Raw genomic sequence first — 20550 nt, 5'->3', positions numbered from 1 at the left:
ACTGTGAAAAGCCACATCAAATGCAAAGGGATTAGTCATACTTTCACAATCTTTGCTGTCTCAGGGTCAGAACATTCAACCCCCAAGCAAAACTAAGTCCTAAAAGCAATTTGGGAGCCGAGTTCTGTCCTGCCATATGTTTGTGCCCAACCTGGTAAAAGTAGCACAGGTTAAAAAGCCAGGGCAGAACTTGGAAACTTAAGTTCATGAATATTAATGGTTCTTATTTTGAGTACCCCAAATGTAAAAGTCAGAATGACTCTACTGAAGCCCGTGGAGACATATGATGTAAAGCTGCTGTAAGACCGAATTGGGAGAGCTAAGTAGGTAATTTTGCTCTTTTGCAGATCTGCGGTGCTCCTGCTGGAATCAGCACGGGGCAAAAATGAGACTTTGGAAAGATATGGCTTATACAGATGCAACCGGGTTGCAAAAGATTTTCAGTTGTCTTCAGGTTGTTTCTGGACCACTAAAAACCCAAAAAATGTTCAGCCTGCTAAAGAAATATTCAGTCTAAATCCCTTACTTTAAAGGCCCCAAAATAAGTTGCTTCTTGTGATGAATCCAGTAGCAATGGGTTTGATACCTGGATGCTTATCATTTCACCAGATTTTAATTTAAAAAACCCTCCCACATTTACAGAATAGAAATGAAATTCAGAATTCCCCGACCAGTATTTGGTGCTTCCTCCCTTCATCAACACATCAGAGCGCCTTATTTTAAGGTTTGTCTTAGTCATGTACACCATCAGCTGAAGCCCTCTCTTAGTCAGGTTTCCTGAAGTTTCATGATGTCTGAAACAAATGTTGGCATAAAGGTAGTAAAATCCATCTTGTTTAACAATTAGCTTTCCATCACTGAACGTCATATTTGATAAGTTGGCCTGGCCTTTGTCATGATGCCAGGATGTGAGGTTCACTTTCCGAGTTCCTGAAGAGAAGGGAGAAAAAATTTATTATTTATAAACATTTCACAAAATTCAACATTTATAAAGCAATCTCTGGGTTCTTAGAACCAATAGGAGCTACAGGTATATAGGCTAAATCTAATATTGGACAAAGATAATAAAAATCCATAAGAAATTTCCTTTTTTCATCGTGTACTGCCATATTTGGCTCCTTCTTTGTAACCGTCTGCCCTCCCACCAGAAGAGCTGCTGGACCATGGTACAAAACATTTGCTTGGCCAATACTTTGATTACTCCAAGCTATCATCAGGCAGAAGTTCTCCACACAGAGGGTGGTGAGGCACTGGAAGAGGTTGCCCAGAGAAGCTGTGGATGCCCCATCCCTGGGAGTGTTCAAGGCCAGGTTGGATGAGGCTTTGAGCAACCTGGTCTAGTGGAAGGTGTCCCTGCCCATGGCAGGGGGGTTGGAACTAGATGGTCTTTCAGGTCCCTTCCAACCCAAACCATTCTGTGGTTCTATGATCATGCAACAAGGTCCGTATAGAAATTGCGTTCCACCTAAAGCACTATTCAAGTAACAAATACTTGAGAGGAATTTGAAAAAGTCACTAATGAAAACCCAGCAAACCTTGTTACCAGTCTTTAATCTGTAAGTGTTTGCAAGGAATAACCAACCAATATCTAAAACCAAGTTAAATTGAAACCTTCCCATGTTCATGTGACTGTAGTGGTACAAAAGGTAAACATTTTCATTGGAAAACACACAAAATATGGGGGGAAAAAAGCCAGTACAATTGTGCATCTTCATTACTACACATAAGTTGCTTAGACTTTCGATAATACTTCAAGTATTTATGACATAACAAACCTTTTTATGGAAGACCAATGTTTAGACGTAACCTAGAGCTTGCTTATGCCACAACAAGGCTCCACAATCTAGCTCAGTCACATTTTCGATATCTAGGATAGTGCTCCCACGGCACAAGCCTAATTCTTTGGTAATTGTACAAATACCTATAGCTGGGGCATTGCAGCTATTTGGGAGGTAAACTGAGATTACTTGTTTAATATTTACTGGAAGGTCTTGGGAAAAGAGCTTTAGGAAGACAGATGCAATTCAGGATGTTTGGGGTTTTTTTTATTTTCTTATTTTTATTTTAAAGTCTCAAGTTTCAAACTAGAAACAATGACCTGATACTCCACACTTGGAGGATAACAGTCCCCTTGAACTTGTCTTAAGCTGAAGATCCACAAATTAGGAAAAAAAATCATCATAATATTTTCTGTGTCTCCATAACCTCATGCATGTGAGACTCAAAACACATGTATAACAGTTACCAAGCCTGACAACCAAAAAGGACAGTTTAATAGAATTAACATATGTAAACAAGCATTTTGAATTCCTGCTAACAGGTACACCTGAGCCTTTTCAGTTCTCCCTGCATGAGGGTGGCCTAGTAAACAGGAAGCTGTCCCTTATCTGTTAAGGTGACAATGCTCTGTGAAGAGAACAAAAAGGAGCTCAGAGCCTGGAGATGATGTGATTAGTTTGTCAGCTCAGCACCATCACTGAAAGCAAACCACATATAGAGGTAGCAACCTCCCCCAGGAACTCTGCCCTGAAAGGCACCTCCTGGAGGCTACCATCAAGTATCCACACTGTCACCTCTTGGAGGTTTTAAGCTGCTCCAACCTCAGATGTCATTCATAGAACCACAGAATGGTTTGGGTTGGAAGGGACCTTAAAGACCATCCAGTTCCAACCCCCCCTGCCATGGGCAGGGACACCTTCCACTAGCCCAGGTTGCTCAAAGCCACATCCAGCCTGGCCTTGAAGACATCCAGGGAGGGGGCATCCACAGCTTCTCTGGGCAACCTGTTCCAGTGCCTCACCACCCTCTCCGGGAAGAATTTCTTCCTGATATCTAATCTAAACCCCCATGTAGATCCTGGATATCAGGAAAAGGCTCTTCACTAAGAGGGTGGTCAGTCACTGGAACAGGGTCCCCAGGGAAGTGGTCACAACACCAAGTCTGTCAAGGAGCTACGAACAATACTCTTAATCATATGGTTCAGTTTTAGGCAGTCCTGCGAGGAGCAGGGAGTTGGACTCTCTGATCCTTATGGGTCCCTTCCAACTCAAGAGATTCTATGATTCTACCACTAGGGCTGTGCTGAGATATGGCCTGGTAGGAGGTCAGAAAGGGACTGAGAGAGCATTTGAGTCTTCCTTCCACACCTGGTCAGATTTGACACTTCAGGTTGGTTTTGGTGGCAGTGTTCAGAATTAGCCAGCAACACCAGCCCAGATGGCATGGCTACTACAGCATGTGCAGTATGTAGAGGTTTATCACAGTATATTCCACGGAGTAGCATGCCTTGCAGCACACATCTCAGTCCTTTCCACCACCCCAGCTTCACCACCACCCAATTATATCACCCACCTCGTCTTACAGCCTCTGCCTGCAAAAACAGAGGAATAGGCAACAGTGGGAGAAGATACAGCCAAGGCCCATACAGAAGAAACAGCACTGTCCTGAGAAAGGCAGACAGGCCCTGACCCTTCCCGACAGGCACAAGCCAGTAACACTACTTCAATGTAATACACAACAGATGAGAGCTGGCCAACTTGTCCTCCTAACCACTAGCAATTTTCAGCACACAAGGCTAACTCCGTGTGCTCCCTTCTGATGCACCCACAGTGCTGGCTCCACACAGGCACCAGAGGACCGTACATCTTAGGCCCCCAGTGCATTCAAATGCCTGCTTGGAATATTCAGTACATTGTTCTCCCAACATCAAACCAAAGCAATCTATTCCCACCAAAATTTCCACGGCCTATGGCAGGACCCATTACCCTCTCCTCCAAGCCTGTAGCAAGGCAGAACCACCAGTGCTCACAAGCACGCTGGGGAAGAGTCTCAGGTATATCTGATTAATCAAAAAGATGCCTGATGGATTTGTTTGTGCAGAATGATGTGAGGGGAAGTAGGGACAGAAGAATTGGAGAGCTATGAGTCTTTCCTAACTGCCAAGGACAAGCCACTTCTGCATGTGAGAGGAATACTTCAGTAGTAGTCCAGAACAAAAAGCTTCTGGCATTCTTCCACAAAGACTTGAGCAAAGCACAGGCTGTCAAAGGCACATCATAAATAGCTGTTCCCTATGGCTCCAGTGCAGCCAGGTGGAAATTACACAGGCAAAATCAAATAGAGAAGCCATCTCCTCTGCAGTGCCTCAAAAAAACCCTCTGAAACCCACCAATTAATGGGAATCCAAACTAAGATCTTAAGTCCCTTAGCCTGGATTCTATTCACGTTCAGGAGATGCTGAAGCAGGGGTACCAGAGTACCCCTCTGAAGCACTGGGGATAGGTGAGAAAGTTGTAGAACTTCTTATGCACAGTGTTAGGTCTGCTAGAAATACTGCCACAAGGTGGTTGGCCTACCTTCAGGATGAGAAGGATAGGGAAGAAATTGCTGCTTGGATCAGAGAAAAGGCATCAGAGATACAGGACACAAATGTATACAAACGATAGACCAGAAAGGCATGCTGTGGCCGACTGGTGGCAGCTGCTAGGCAGATTCTGTTTACCTGGCAAGTAAACTTTTCAGTTGCCAGTCTTAATCCAGAAGCAATTTTAAAGAAGTCATTAGTGGGAATGCACGATTCTCTGCTGAAGAAAGGGGAAGAGAGAAAATAGGTGCCACAGTTGATAGCAGATGATGGAAGAAGACTCTGTCTGTTTTGAGCAGGGAATTAGCCTCGATAACTTCTGGAAGTCCTTTCCAACTTAAATTAATTGCTAATAACAATTACTAGAATTGTATTAACTGAGGTAGATGGGCATTGTGCCACGATTCAGTTTCGGAAGAGGCATGCCACAGCCAGCAGCACAGCGCAAAAGTGCATTGGTAGGAGTTATGCCAGGCAACCTTTAATGGAAGGAGCAAGAACGCGCTCAGCACTTCTGGTGGTAATACGCCGAAATTTGCGGACACGAAAACAATCAGTACCCCAAAACACAGAGCAGAAAACTGGAGCATACAGAGTGCCAAATCACAAACACTGAAACAACCCAAGTCATGGGACAGTCAGAAATGCTGTAATACAGTATTTTCTGTGCTAAAATTTACTATGGAGCCATGAAAAAAAATAGCATAAGGCAAGTCATGTTGACAGAAGGAAGAGGTTGGAGAGATAATGGGTAAGATAACCTTCCAGACATGGTAAAAAGCATTATTAAAAAAAAGTCAAGATAATATACACAGTCTTTCTGGTAACTGAAGACAAATCTTCAGTTATCTCAAAGATATTTGTGAGCACAAACCAAGACTAATACAAATGAGCTTCAATAAAATGAATTAGTAAGAAGGAAGACGATGGGAGGAGAAAGTAGTCCTGTGCTGACAACTTGTGTGCATTCTAGTAGCTTTCAGGTATAAATAAAGCCTGACAGAAGGACTAAAGCACTGTTTGCTCTGAAAAACTGTTTCTGGAGGCAAAAGGCAGCTCAGCCAAACCTGTAGCTGTAAATAGCTCAGAATACTACAGTGCTTCCTTAGACAGCTCAAGGTATCAATTCATGTCCCAAATGATATATTTAACATTTACACTTATTTCTGTTTGCAATTTTCTCCTTTAAACTGTGACTAGTTTCTGTAATCAATTTATAAACCAAAATTCACTGTTTTCATTTAGAACCTAGGTAACATTTATAGTGAGCTCTGGTAAAAAGCAACCAACAAGCATCCAGCTTTAACCTAAGGCAGCAAACCTGAAAAATACACACAGCAAGCCAAACCACTAAGGCTCCTGCAGCCAATTGATGGGTGGAGATACCAAGATCTGGGAAGGGTTATTTTTCCCCTCCCTTGCACTCCTCCCAGCTGCAAAAGTTCATCTGGGGCTTGGTATTATTAGGAACCAAGTGAAGGAAAAATGTTCCCTCACAGACACTGCTCAGTGCCCATTCATGAAGGGTGTTCAGTGGCAAACTACTTAAAATCCTGTTTGACAGTGATGAAGACTGATGGGTTTTTTTCCAGACATTGTTTATTTTGTGTCAGAGAGATGACAGTAGCAAAAATTAAAATGCTAATAACAGATCTGTCCAGACTCATGGATGGCATAGAACAATTCAGAAGGATTTCAGACATGTAGGGTAAGGATCAGGGGAAGAAAATAGAATTTGCCATTTGCAGTCAGAAGAAACAGGATAGGAGAAAAAATAATTCTGGTGACTCTCAGGTAAATTCTTCATCCTTTATGCCTGTTATTAACCTCTGTGCCACTCAGCCAAGTGGGCACTGCCTCATACCAGTGGGTATGATACTGAAGTGCCTCACAACTGAACAGCAGGTTCAGGGTTCTAGCTACCCATAAGGATGCAGCCCGTCACCGCTGCAAGGACCAGAAGGACCACAGCAGCTGTGCTCATGATTTTCCAGAGGAGGCAGAAGCCATATGTCAGGAGGTAGCATGTCCAACTCATCGCATTGGTAATGGCTTGATCTGCCCCAAGAAGAAACAAAGCAGCTTGTTGTCCCAGGCACCGTATTTGAGAGGTTTTTTTAATAGCACAGGCTGCAGGAAAAGTGAAGAGAGCAAGCAAGAGCAACACCTCCCTTGCCATTACCCACAGATGTGCTATGTCACTCCTAAGAAGGTTAATGCAGTGATGCACAACAGTTAAAATTATCAGCTGCTAGTCCTGATAAAAAATAAAGTTTACAGCAACATCCAGGCAGACAGCAAATAAATTTCCCACAGGAAAAGGTGTATTTCACAAGGTGTGACACAGACCAACAGAAGTGGAGTGTGTCAATGTGATCTGCCTCTATGATTGGCAAATTAATTGAACCTTTCCAAAGACAAAATGCTAAGACAAGTTTACCGATGCTGCATCTTCTACTATTGACTTATGTAAAAAGCCAAAATCTAACTGAAATAGAAGCTTGTCAGGAGGCACTTGAACAAATAGAAAGCTTGTAGAAGTTCTGACTACCATATGACAAGTTGCTTAAGCTCTGTGCTTATAAAGCTCTGGATATGGGCAATGCTAATACACTTGAAGAGAGAAAATTCTATCCCTCCAGGCAAGAAGCTAACCCCTTGTGTACAGAAGTGTTTTGTCTTTAAATAGAGCAAGAGCAAGGTATTCCTATGCAGACTGCTGAAATCTCAGATTTCAAGCCTCAACACAGTATTCCCCTTTGGTTTGGTTATATAAAAGAGGAAAGCAATGCACATAGCTTAATTAACAAGTTCAGCACTGCAGAATGTATACATCTGCAGAAGGAGACAGTGATCAATGCCTCCTCCTATCTTGAGATCCTGTCTGATAGCTTCAGAATAATTTCTGGTTTACTTCTACCAGACCAATGATGATTGTTGTGTTGAGAATACAGAGATAAAAACCTCAACTGCCAGTGCCCCAGGGCAAAAAAAAGGAAACAGTACTAAGATATCTTAAAATTGTAGGAATGAATCTTTTTCTCAGGAGAGTGTTACAAGGCAGACTCATGTCTTGTTCCCTCATATTGTACCAGCAAGTATATTCTCAAAGCCATCCAAAGACATCTGTGGGTAGAGAATAAGTGTTCTAGCAAGATAAAATAATGCCATCCTCTTACCACAGGGGCAGGTAAAAGCCACAGGAACATTTTTTTCCCCCTACTCAATAGCTCAGAAACATACTGCATCCAAGTCAACACACTGACCAGAAACCATGTTGCTCAGAGTACAATGCTACGTATGACCTTTGATCTCCTTGCTGCTAGACTAGATGGATGCAGACAGACCCTTGTGTAGCTTTTGCATGACTGAATGTCAGGAAGGCCCTGGTAGTCTTGATGTGAAAGAGTCTACACCAGTCCTGCAACATAAAGAATGGAATATGACAAAACCTTTTCAACATACCATTAGAAGTAAATTCAGCCCTATGCGATGAGTGCAGTGTACCCACAGAAGACAGGGTACAAGTTGGACATTGGGACTGAAGTTCCAGGTTTTCAACAGCTCAGAATGAAAGATGTGTTTCCTTTATGGCAAGTTCTTACTCTGACAGGCACCTGACACGCATGTGTGTTGTGCATTCATTTAAGATTCTCAGCTTCCAAACCCACCCTGAAGACAAATGCTGTGTCACCCAGTATAGACCCAATTACATTTCAGCACACACAAGGAGTGTCGCTGTGAAGGGTTGACTAGATAGACATAAGACATTCTTTAATTTTACAACAGAAACCAGAACATTACTTCATCTGACAACAGGACAAATAAAAACCCTAGACTCAATGGATTGGAAGCATCTTCCAGTCTGCAAAATCCCAACTCTGGCCAGCCTTTTTGCTGGTGTATCCTTGTATGTGTGTATGTATGCATACGTCTCTGCGTGTACGTATACCTACAGCTGATGTCTAGTTTGAGTGAAGAACTCCAGATGGGCCACACTAGCCAAAGAAAAAAAGACACTTAGAAGGACAGCATTCAGTGAGTATTTCCATTCCTCACCTGAAGACAGCACAAAAGGGCTGGTCAAGCCCTCAGATCTTAATCGTGAAAACTGGTCATTCAGCACATAACAGATTGATGCAAGATACCCAAGACAAAGGGAAGCTATCTTCCTGTTAACATTACCTCTGCTGCCTCTGAAATCCTTTAATGTGTCCAATTTATTGTTATCATAAAAAGCTATTTCGGAATCTGTACTATTTTTTATATACACTTCACTGTTCAATACATTTATACTAACACTTGGAAGTATTCACTTAAAACTGAACTTACCAGATGGAATATTCTTATCATCAATAATGAGATGAGCAAAAGGCTGCTTCTCGGGTTTGTTTCTCTTGTACAGATCCATTCCCAATGCCTCCATTGCAGCTAGAGATAAAAGAAATGCATTACCTCAGAAAGATAAGTGTAGTAGAACTGTAGGATTTCTTATTCATAAACTGGCACGTACCTTTTTCTGGTCTTGGTGGTGCTCTCCCAATGACACGATGGACTTCCTGAAATGAGAAAGAGCCTTTGCTTTAATGTTGTCTTGTTTTTGTAATATTGTGTATTGCAGGTAGTTTGCACAACTACAACACAGTATCCTCTGTGTATATGTGGGGGGTGGTTCTACCTATACTTATTCAGATGCCTGCCATACACATTCTCATATTTACATGATGTAGGATATGAACACACACTTTAGCTGCCACAACCAAATTACTTCCTCTGTCCCATACTTCTGACAAAGGTGGATGGGAATGATGGTGTGTACTGTCACTGCACTATTTAATAAAGTACTGGTGATGGGACATTTACAACCTTTCCTACTTAGTGCACTTGGGATATTTCTCTAAGTATAATGGAACAATGACTGCCAAGAATGCATCACATAAAACAGTTTATGAACTCATTTAATTACTTGGGGTCAAAAGGTAATGAAAGAGGCAATTCTACATAGGAACTAGTGTGTAAGCACACTAACAACTAAGGAAAGCTAAGCTCCCAATTTCATTTATGATGAAGTAAAGAAAAACCTCCACCCCTCACACTTGACCACAAAGAGAGGAGTTGCAAGACTACAAAGCTTTATAATCAGGGCTCACTTTTAATGAGGGATTAAGCATCTTCCATAACTGTACTGGGCCAAATGGACTGGTTGCCAGAGTTTGGAAGCATGCATTCTTCAAAACTGCAGATGAATTTTAACATGAGTGAAGGCCATGTTACCCAAAACCAAGAACAGCAGAAGTAACAGACATCAGGCATCACAAAGAATCTTGCTTTTAATAATCCACATCTGTCCTCCCTCTTGAGAAAACATACAGACAACACTTTTCAAAAAATCTAAGCAGCCTGTTCTTGTTACAAGCCTGGTGTGAGTCTTGGTAATATTAGGTTCAGTCTTCAGTTCTGTCCCCTGCTCACCCCTCTTCATCTCAGCTTTCTAAAAACTGGGTAATATCCTACTTGTTATTCAGAATACCTCATACTGTGGAATCATCTTGAAGATGTGTAGTAAAAGGAAACATTTTGCTGAAGATAGCAAATCATATCTCATCTTTGAAACCTAAGAATGGTCCTGTGGTTTTGGTTTTATGTCACACATATTGCTGGTCATCTGATTCAATACCATGTATCTGCAATACACCTCAGATTTGGCCAGATCAGCAATGTTCCACTGTGTTCTCAATCACTGCGGTGTTTTAAAACTAAGTCTGGCTTTGAAAACACCTGAAGTCCCGCTTTTATGTAATTTTGCAGCCAGTGAAATCTGTAGCAACTTAGCCCATGCATGCATTACTCTCACTTTCCCCTTTCAGTAGATGTTTAAATGTTAAACCAAAATGAAAAGCCACAGCAGTATGGAAGTTGTAGTATGACTATCAAAGCGTAATACTTCAGCAGAGATATGTTGATTTTGAAGATAAGAATCATTAAGATGCTTTCTGCTGTAGAGACGAGAAGAAAAGCAGAAGAATTGCAACTTCAAAAGAAGTAAAACTCATGTCCACCTCCCCCATTTACATTCACTTCCCCTCTCTGATCTTCCTACTTCAATGTCAGTTCTAGGAGCACAAAAATGAAGCTCAATTCTTGGAGCTGCACACTAACATTGGCCTCTAGCCACACGAGCTCTTTAACTTCATCAGAAGTAGGAAGACAACAAAACATTGCAAGTACTAGATACCACGAAAAGTGGCAAAAGCTTCTGAAGAGAACAGGATATAAGGCAAAAGAGACTGGGAGATGGACCAAAAATTCAGATTACAGCACCACACCTACTTCCAATCCTTTCCCTAGAAAGGGGAGGCTCATTTGTTTTCTTGCTTTCTTAATAGAAACTTCTAAAATATAGCATCTGCTTTGTGGAGTCTGCTTTCGTATCCTTTCCTTCTAGAGGATGTGACAATGTAGGCCTGGAAAGCCTACTGAGCAGATTCAAAAAGAGCTATGTACATTTTAATCTCCTATTATCTAAACTAGTCCTAAAAAAATCCTATCATTAGTAACTGCACAGCCATTAAAGTCCCCAAACTGCTCAATTGCTATCCTCCTCTTAATCTACATTTTCCTTAGGAGTCTAGAGCTCTGCTTCTGCACACTTCCAAAGATGCTCTAGCTTGAGCAGCAGGGTACCTCACTGTCTGAGACCCAGCAGCCTGACTCAGCTGATTTTCCTTGCAGAAAGGCTATGGTCCCCATGAAAGGCAGTCTGAGCTGCTTGCTTTCTGACTGTTGGTGGCGCTGCTCATCTGCAGCATCACCCCTTGGGAAGCACAACGGCCACCCAGGAAAACTTGGGTCCACAACTCTTCTTGTCCTGATGGTCTTGAGCCTACTTTCCTGTTTCCTAGGAGCATCTCCCTCTCTTGCACTCTTGAAGCTGTGCTACTCTGCAGTTAGGAATGCGAGTGTCATTACAACAAAAGGGAGATAAGCAGGAGCCCAACACTAACACACTGAGTGGAGACTGGCTCATGTTCACAGACTCTCCTGTGTGCTTGTCATTGGATTAGAAGTGGCTAGCCTGTGGCCAGAAAACAGGAATACTTCATCAGCTGAGTTCTGCAAACACTGGACTAGTGTCAAGTTCTTTACTTGATCTGACCAGCCTCACAAAATTTTTACTTTTCTTTCTGTTCTGTTGCCCAGGCTTCCAAAAGGATGCTGAAATACATTAATTAGTCCATAGGTAACAGAGATGGAGCTGTGGCTCTCCTCCTGAAGTACTTCAACACTTCTCTTGACTTTTCACTTCATGTTTCTACAGCTCCAAGGTGCTGACACACAACCTGCCTTAGAAAAGCATTTCAGCTTGTACTTCCTTCTGACCCTGAATGACTCAAGAACCACATTTTTCAGTGGATGTCTGAAGAGGTACAGAAGTCTAAAGATTATGGAATTATACAGACTATAAAATTCACCTGGTATCTTTACTGCAAGGAATTAAGAGCTAGAATTTTCCAAATCTTTAAAGTACCAACTGCATTCTTTAGCACCTGAATGTCTTTAAACATCTCATACCAAATCACAACGTACGCTACTGCTAAGAATGTAGAATTAGCTCAACAGAACCTGTCACTAAGACACTCCTATAATGGCATCAGAACTGCTGACAAAGTATTACCAGTGACTTCTCTTGAGACTTTCACCCACAGAACTACATGCGCTACCAAGCTGTCGAGTTACTTGTAGGACAGATGTATACATCTATCACACCACTGTTAGTTTTACGATACACTGTACTTCTACACCTTTGCATCATCTGCCCACTGTCCCATCAAGTCAACTCTGCTGGCCTTCTTCCCACATTCCAACCTCCTTTATACAGTCACTGTCTAAACAGACAAGCAGCCAGTCACAAAATTGAAAAATGTGTCTTCCTCGAACAAAAAAAAAAAAAAGCAGCTATTGGGAAGCTGTGCAAAACTTTCACATTTTAACAGCTAAAATCATGATTTAAGTGCCTGGAACTGCTCTTTCCTCACCCATGGAAGGCTGCAACCTTTAACCTTTAGCATCTCAGCGCCTTCAAAACAAAACCAACTCCTGCTCTTCCAATTTATGTCCAGTGTTCAGGATGCAGAGACAAGGCTACATTTGAGCATGTGACACTTGTGAAAGGTTTTTCCTCTCCTTTGGCTTTTACAATATCTCAGTATCTAGTTTAAGCTAAGTTGCCTTTTGAGACCAATCAGAAGAGAATCCCACTGGACATTCATGTCTTGCTTCATTTGTGATCTTAAAGCTCCTTTATGCAGTTGTTTCTTCTACCTGAGTGCTTTAAGTCCAGCTAATACCGGGAAGAAATATCTGATTATCTTGCCGGAAGTTCAGCAATTTGATGAATGCTAATCAGGAAGTGAAACAGAAAGCACATGAACCAGTATTCATCAGAAGACAGTTCAGAGAACAACCCCTATCCAAATGAGTAGTCTATTGCCTGCAGAAAAAAAGGCATGTAAGGTTGTAGGATGGAAACTGAAATTTTAACAACTACAGCAATCACCCGTGAAACCTTGACTTTGTCCATAACGACATGCACTTTAAATGTCTCCTGAGTTTATAGATCTCTCTAAGTGCTGCCCTGGAGGTCTAGCAAAGTACTGTGTTGCCATGTGGGAGACTAGTTTATGCCTGAACTCCCCCAGCTGCTAGAGGTTGGGAGTATTGCCAAAAAAAAGTTACTTATGGATTGACCCAAGATATGTCTGCACGCCTTTCCACTTTGGGTTCATAGCAGACTTCACAAGAGCTGTGGTTAGTGCATCTGGACTGCCAAAAGGGTTTTAGGGTTACATGCAAAAAAAACTAAGCAAACACACTAGGAAAGTATATTATTTGTCTGCTTGAAAGTTTATATGCAATAATATTGAAAATGTGCTTTCTACTGAGTAAACTGCTCCCTAAGCAGTATATTTATCCTGGAATATTTTAAGGAATTCACCATTAGATTTTAATTACAAGAAAGTTGTGGGTTTTTTTTTCTTTCAGGAGGAATTTTTTATAGACGTGACCTTGCAGCCCTACTACACTGGTTTTCATAAGAGCACTTTCATTTTCAATATCAATCCCTGCTTTAGATTTAAGCACTAGGTCTACAGGTGTGCAAAGAAAACAGATGAGAATCAGTGCAGTAAGCTATAAGGATGTAACCAGACCATAAACCTGCGCAGAAGCAAGCTGTCTATTTTCATTTCCTGAACAGCTTGAATGCAAAAGACAAAATATTGAAAAAAATCACAAAACCTAAACGGTATTTTAAAGTGTTCCATTTCAGTCACTTAACATGCTGCTCATTCAAATAAGTATACTGGTTCTTAAACCACACACAGTCTAGATTCTCCTTCAGGGAAGTGAAGGAAGCACAGAAGATAGGAAACCTCTTTCAAGTCACCTTAGTTGCATTCCCACACCTAAAGGACTGGCACAACTGGAAGTAAGATTCAGCGGCACCTCTGCCCCTCATGAAAGGCACAGCTTACAGAACCTGATAAAGTGTAATTTTGCCTTAACATTATTCCTTTCACTTCTCGTATACAATAAACAGGTGCAAATGCAGCCCCAGGCAAGCATTTTCCTATCTTAATTTTACATTGTGTCATCAATATATGATGACAAAGCATCCAGAACACTGACACAGCTGCTTAACACATCCTGTTGCATTCAAATGAAATTGAGAGTCTGATTACTTTGGCAAGAGAAATTTTATTGTTCTCATACTAATGGTCATCAGCCAAAAACGTTATCCCTACTCACTACTTATCCTGGCCACGGACATTGCAGCATCTAACCTCCATCCAGAATGGCAGGATATGCAGCCTCAACTAAAGCCAATGCCTTTGTTGAGTAACCAGCAGCAAATGACCAGAATACAGGGCTTCCCATTCACTTACTGTAACAAGCTCCTTAACTCTGTCACGGGAGCTGCATGAACAAGCAGCCTAGTACCAGCACACAGAACACACAAGTAGGTGTAGTGTGAGACAGTCTATAAAACACTGAGAGGAAGAACTAATCCTACAGAGTTAACCCTATTTTTTTCCTTAAGCTTTTCAAGGAGGTGGCTAGGAAATTGGACAAGACATGAACTTCTAGGTTTCTTTAGGATCTGTCACTCAGGGTACTCCATTAAAACAAGCATTAACAGAATTAGAGTACCACACAATTAATCCAAGTACAATTCACTCTACAAAGTGTGAACACTAGTTCAGCTCAGATCTAATGTAGCATCCTTTATGAAGGACCATCAGTCTTACACAGATATGAAGTAGTGGAAATGGACCTAGTAAGCCAGGAAAACCAAATACCATAGCAGACATTCAGCTTTTAAATTGCCCATAATTAGCACTAAACACTATCATGAACATGCAAAGAGGCAGTAATGGCAGTAAGAGTTGATCGTGACATATATGCAGCTTGCCTAGGCTTTTTCATTGGGGCTGACTTCTTTAGATGACTACTGTTACTTGTGCTGGGAAGCAAGCTGCTATTCTCAGCTGCTGGGCAAAGACTGCTTGGTTACCATGCTTGGGTTAAGGAGCTCTTCTGCCAGTGTGGGAATGGTCTGCACAGAACAGAGAACTGACAAAGTGAGCAAAAAAAGAAAAAAGAGACACCATCCCTCATTTTGGGTTGCAAAAAAAGTAAGAAACAAGTAAATGTCATCTCCTGTCATTCAGGCAACATTTTGTTTGTTGATGATCTTGACCTGGGAGAACTTTGTCAGGAAGACTGCTTTAAAAAAACAAAGTGGAACCATACTTTTTTATGAACATCCCCAGTGCTGGCAAACCTACACAAATATTAGGATGAGGCTTTGAGCAACCTGGTCTAGTGGAAGGTGTCCCTGCCCATGGCAAGGGGGTTGGAACTAGATGATCTTTTAAGGTCCCTTCCAACCCAAACCATTCTATGATTCTAAATTATCAGGCCCATACATACGTCAGGATGGCCAATCAACTATATGCAATCAGTTTTCTCAGTGCAAATTCAAGTCTTCCATTCTTAAAAGAAAGTAAAAATGTGATTGAATACAGAATTGGTTAACCACTACCAGGTCCATGAGCAAACACCATATGATCTTGGATGTAACTTCAGGTATTATTCAAACATGAGAAAACACCTTCTAGAACTTACCTCCAAACACAAAAGTTGGAAAAATTCTAAGTTCAACAGGAGCACAAAATAAAGGAACACAGTCTCTCTGCCACTTACCTTCTGCACAGCTCTTTGGAGAGCCTGTTTCATGCTTCTACATGATTCTGGCATTAACTTCACGTCTTGATTTTCAAAGGATGTATCATGCAAATCTGTATTTTCTTGATGTCCAAAAAGTGTTCTGACACAGTGTGCATGTTCTTTTGAAATTCTAGTAGGGTCCATCTGAAACAACAACATAAGCACAACCACAGTTGTAAGTATCTGTCCAAGAGACATTAAGAGCAATTAAGTCAGGGAGAATTTTCAACAGTCTAAAAGTTTGGCACCTAGCTAAGTTTATTATCCAAATTATCATTGTAAACAATGAAGCAAGAAAAAGTTCCCCACATGGAGGTTTATTTCATCCAATATGTGTGTGAAATAGGAGAATGAATTATCTTCTGGAGCTGCCGAGTTCATTATCTTAGACTGGATATCTGACTTGGAAAAGTTAAAGATAGACCCCACTCTTACAGTAAAATCAATAATCCTGAATTCCATTTTTCAACCACTTAGTGCAATATCACAATTATTTTAGCAGGCAACATGCACAGTCATCCTACTGTAAAAACTATAGCTGGAAAGATGGCACACAAGTGTCAAGTAGAGGAACCTGGGGAAGTATGTACAACATCCAGTTATCACTGAAACAATTTTGCAGGCAAGAGATACAGCTGCATGAAACAATCACCAACTAAGACAGCACAGATTCAGGAAGACCAAAAGATGATAAAACCGTACCAAAAAACACCTCTGCTTCATGAGGCAAATACTGGTCAATCTCAGATATATGCAAGACATTTTTAGCAATCAGTCTTTGTGATTTAATCAAATACACTTTTAAACTGTAATTTTAGGATACTCATGAATTCTACCAGTTAAATACATTAGAAGAATATTGCAAGGTTGAAGATTGTGTCTTGGCAGAGTTTAATTGCATAAACATTATTTAAACCATTTCTGAGACTTACAGAAGGTAATACTTCATTGGTAATCATGATAAGGGAATGCTAAAACATTATGGATAGTGCCTGATCAGTGTTCACTTTGTTTAACATACACAGACCAAAACAGTTCAAAAGGAAGTTTTGCAGAACAAAAACCAGCCAGAGTGAATCAAACATGTTATATCATTTGTTCACATGAACATAAATTCAACTCCCTAACCCAAAAAAAGAAGAACCCAGCTGAGCTAAAAAGCATAAGGTTAGGATTACAGAGGTGAATTCAAGTCTACACCAGCCAGGCAGCCATCCAACAGTCACACAGTGTGCAGAAACATTTGTTGCACAGATGGCAACAGCAAATGCTGCCTCCTCCATCACCGTCCTTCTGAAGGCTCCACGAGAGCTGTTTGCCTGATTTGTTCAGACCAATGTCAGACCCTGTGACCTGGATTACCTGTCTCAGTTATCCCTGCAGATCTGAAATGAAGCAGGTCAGAAAAGGTTCATCTGAAGATCAGAAGATGCCACAGCTTTGAGCACAAGAGATAAGTTACAGAACAGCTTGACTGCAGTAACATCTTCCTGGAATGGCCTGACACAGCTGAATCCAAAAGAAAAATCTGTGTGTAGCCATTACAGCTCTATGAATTAAGCACTAAATACTACACTAATGTCTTCTGAAGTCAGCTATTGCAGTGCAGCCCCATTAACTGTTTAATCTGATATAAATTGGCACCTCTGTGCTCTTGCCTTCTTCACCAAAAAACGTCATTCCTGTAGACTTAAAGAAAGATGGAGCACAAAATGTTTACCAACAGCTGCTAGAAAGCAGTTAATACAGAATGACCTGGGTTGGGAGGTACCTTGGGAGGTCTCTAGTCCAGCCCCCTGCTTGAAGCAGGGCCAACTTGTAACTTAGGTCAGCTTGCTCAAAGCCTTGTCTAGACAAGCTTTGTGTAATCGCCATCAGCGGAAACTTTCAACCTCTCTAAACCAACTGTTCTACAATTTAACCACTTTTATTGTCTAAAAAGATGGTTTTTGATGTTCACCTACAGTTCTCTTTGCTGCAATTTATGATTGTACCTTTTGGTTTTGCTGTGCACTCTTGAAGAGCCTGGCTCTGTTCTTTAAGTAGCTAAAACCAGTGATTAGCTTCCCTCACCTTTGTCTGTTCTTCATTAGGTTCAAAGAATTCATTTCTGATACACTTTGGCCCCTACCTATCACAGCGGTCTCCTGCTGGACTCTCTCCAGTTTGTTAATATGCCTCCTGTACTGAGGGACCCAAAAGAAGACCCATTATTCCATACATAGCCTCTTACGTTGGGGTTGTTAGAGACCTGAGGAAATTAGGATCTTCAACAGGATCCGGATGTCTCTTCCCCCCTCCACACGTACCACAGGATAGAAGATATAAAACCACAGCAGATAACTGCCATTTTCATCAGTAATTCTACTAGTAAGAGACTATTACCCCAGTTTGGGATTTGTTTAAACACATCTTCTGAAAAGTAGATATAAAAATTAGGTTTTACAACACAAAGATCATGACATTTCTAAGGGTCCGAGTGTCCAGCATGATAAATCGTGAGCAGTGTGAACTCACAGCTATCGCCCATCAGCAATCAGTCAAATGTGTCACACAACACTCTGCCAGAGCTGTAACAGCAGATCGTACAGAAGCAAGTACTCAGATTTAGTTTATCTGCTAAAGGCTTAAGACAGAAAACCAGCATCTCTGCACCTACACTTACAAGACTGAAGGCTTAATGGAAACACTGTAGCTGATAGCTTCAGCAAGGCAAAGCTGTGCAGCCCATCCTGGCAAACTGCAAGGCTCTAGAGATGCTGTGGTTGACAAGGAGACGTCCTGATCTTGGCACTAGCTAACCTACCCGACTGCCCTTTTTCAAAGAATACCTAGTCTTTACCACATTTAGCCATGGAAATTAGCTCTCTTGTCTGAAAAGCCATTCTCAGAAATCCTGCATCTTATATCTTTATAAAGAACATGTCCTGAACTGCCACGGCTGTAAAGACTTATTACCAAGCAGCGAGACCAACACTGGGGGCAAGAAGTGATGCACAGAAAAATTTTCAAAGTTCAAGTGTTTTAAGAACTTCTAAGGAGCCAGACAAAATACCAGAATGACCTACAGGAATCAGCTTGCTAACTGGCAAGGCACAGAAGGTAAGCCTTTGAAAAAAGAGACACCATCAGCATGAAGTCCTAAATATTTAATACCTGGAAAAAAACATCAAGATGCAACCAAAAATATTGGAGAAAGCTTTATAACATGTTAAGTAACCTAAATAACCTAGAGGAATTAATCTATTTAAATAGAGGAGCTTTTATTTCCCCCCTATGTTACTGTTGTGTGCCCATTGTGCCCAACCTTGGAATCAGACCAAATCTTTCCGTGCCCCTTGATTTTCAGCATCTCTAACCATTTAGTTGCATCTCTGGACTCCTTTCCCCTAAATCAGGGCAGCCAGAATGAACTCTAGCATTGTGACTGAAACCAGATGAATTTACAGAATTAAGAACCAATTTTCTGATGTTAAAAAGATTCATTTTGATTTTAAAAGATACAACACATTACAGCCAACTTTACCTATTAAATGTTGCCTCAATTATGCTAAGTTACAGTCTCATATTCCGTACTTATTCCTTATTATCTATGCTTACCATTTACTTATTCTCAAAACTTAAACTTCCAGATTATGAAATACCACTTAGCACTGCACGATCTTTCTTAACGACCAAGAAGGGCTTCTTCCAGGCTTCCAAATAGTGCTACTGACCCCCAGCATGCCCTTTTTGTGTTTGCCACTGCTCTAGCACACTCATGAAACTTTACATGAAGCCTGAAAGGCGATTGTTTAAAAACACACTTTCATTAAAATCAGGTTTTTACAGATGCATGAAATGACAATAGACATCTGTCTTCCAGGTCCCTGTTATTCCAAGTGTCAATTCTTCAGTGTGGTAGAATACTTCACGTTTGTACAGATTTTTTTTTTAACAGGAAAAATGGATAAGCTTGGAGTTCCAGGTTAAACTCTGGGAGTTAGACATTCAGCCCTCACATTTGGATTTGAATAGTTCCAGCCTGTTCCACTGTGCTCCAGTTCAGTCAGTGTTAAATCAAATTCCTCATCTTATGATCTAAGTACATTAAGGAAATGGGCCAGAAAGAAACATTTAAAAGCAAAGCTTCTGGAGACTATACTTCAGCATTTACTAGTGAAAGTTAAATAAAATACTTTGCACTCTCTCACCTTGTGCTGTGCATGAGTCTCTACTATGTGATGATCTCCAGCTGCTTTGAGTATCTAACTAAATTTTCATGCCATTTTCATCTATCATGAGCAAATATTCCTCATGAAGTAAAATAAACACAACCAACACATTTTGTTAGTGTTTAATTTTTTGGATTAAGTACATTGCCCAAGATGGTCCAAAAAGAAAAGCCAGAAGATTTTCATGTTTTTACATTTCAAACACTATTACTTGAATATTGGTAAAACTCACTTGTTAGCTTTTTCTTTCTTTTTAGATATACCAGCTCATTGTCTCACTTGCATGGCGCTGCATTATTTCTTGGCCACAACCATGTGCTTACCCGTGAAAATCTGTTGTCAGTCTTAGTTATGTGTCTTGTGAAATTCCAAATGCTCAAGCCACAAAACAAACAAAACTAAGGAAAAACCAAAACCTCAACTATTGTCTCAGCTCATATTGTGTCATGATCCAGCCCAAATGATTTTATGCAAATATAGATAAAAAGTGCATAGTAAAAATGAGTCAGAGTTTACTCAGCCAGAGTCAGTCAGGTAGACTTTTCAAGAGAGTTATGTTGCAAAACGTATAATTTCTTAATATCAGCCTATACAGTAAAATCTTGCTAACTGTCATTTGGTTAATTCACCAACCAAACAATTCAAATCTTTTGATGCACAGCTTCTACTATTAACTTCTCATTA

General features: G+C 40.9%; 1 protein-coding gene across 1 annotated transcript; it reads right to left on the bottom strand.

Moving 5' to 3' along the window:
- Positions 1 to 508: 508 nt before the first annotated feature.
- TNFSF11 (tumor necrosis factor (ligand) superfamily, member 11) lies at positions 509 to 17319 on the bottom strand. Its single transcript, XM_010161409.1, has 5 exons — positions 17311 to 17319; positions 15629 to 15796; positions 8877 to 8922; positions 8696 to 8794; positions 509 to 930 (listed from the first exon to the last, which is right to left on the bottom strand). The coding sequence occupies exons 2-5, from the start codon at positions 15794 to 15796 to the stop codon at positions 509 to 511; spliced, it is 735 nt and encodes a 244-aa protein (XP_010159711.1). The 5' UTR covers positions 17311 to 17319.
- Between the last annotated feature and the right edge of the window lie 3231 nt (positions 17320 to 20550).

The sequence above is a fragment of the Eurypyga helias genome, unplaced genomic scaffold, assembly GCF_000690775.1.
Source record: "Eurypyga helias isolate BGI_N326 unplaced genomic scaffold, ASM69077v1 scaffold1841, whole genome shotgun sequence".
Taxonomy (NCBI): Eukaryota; Metazoa; Chordata; class Aves; order Eurypygiformes; family Eurypygidae; genus Eurypyga; species Eurypyga helias.
The sequence above is the reverse complement of the archived record's forward strand: the minus strand, read 5'-3'. Positions and strand labels throughout refer to the sequence as shown.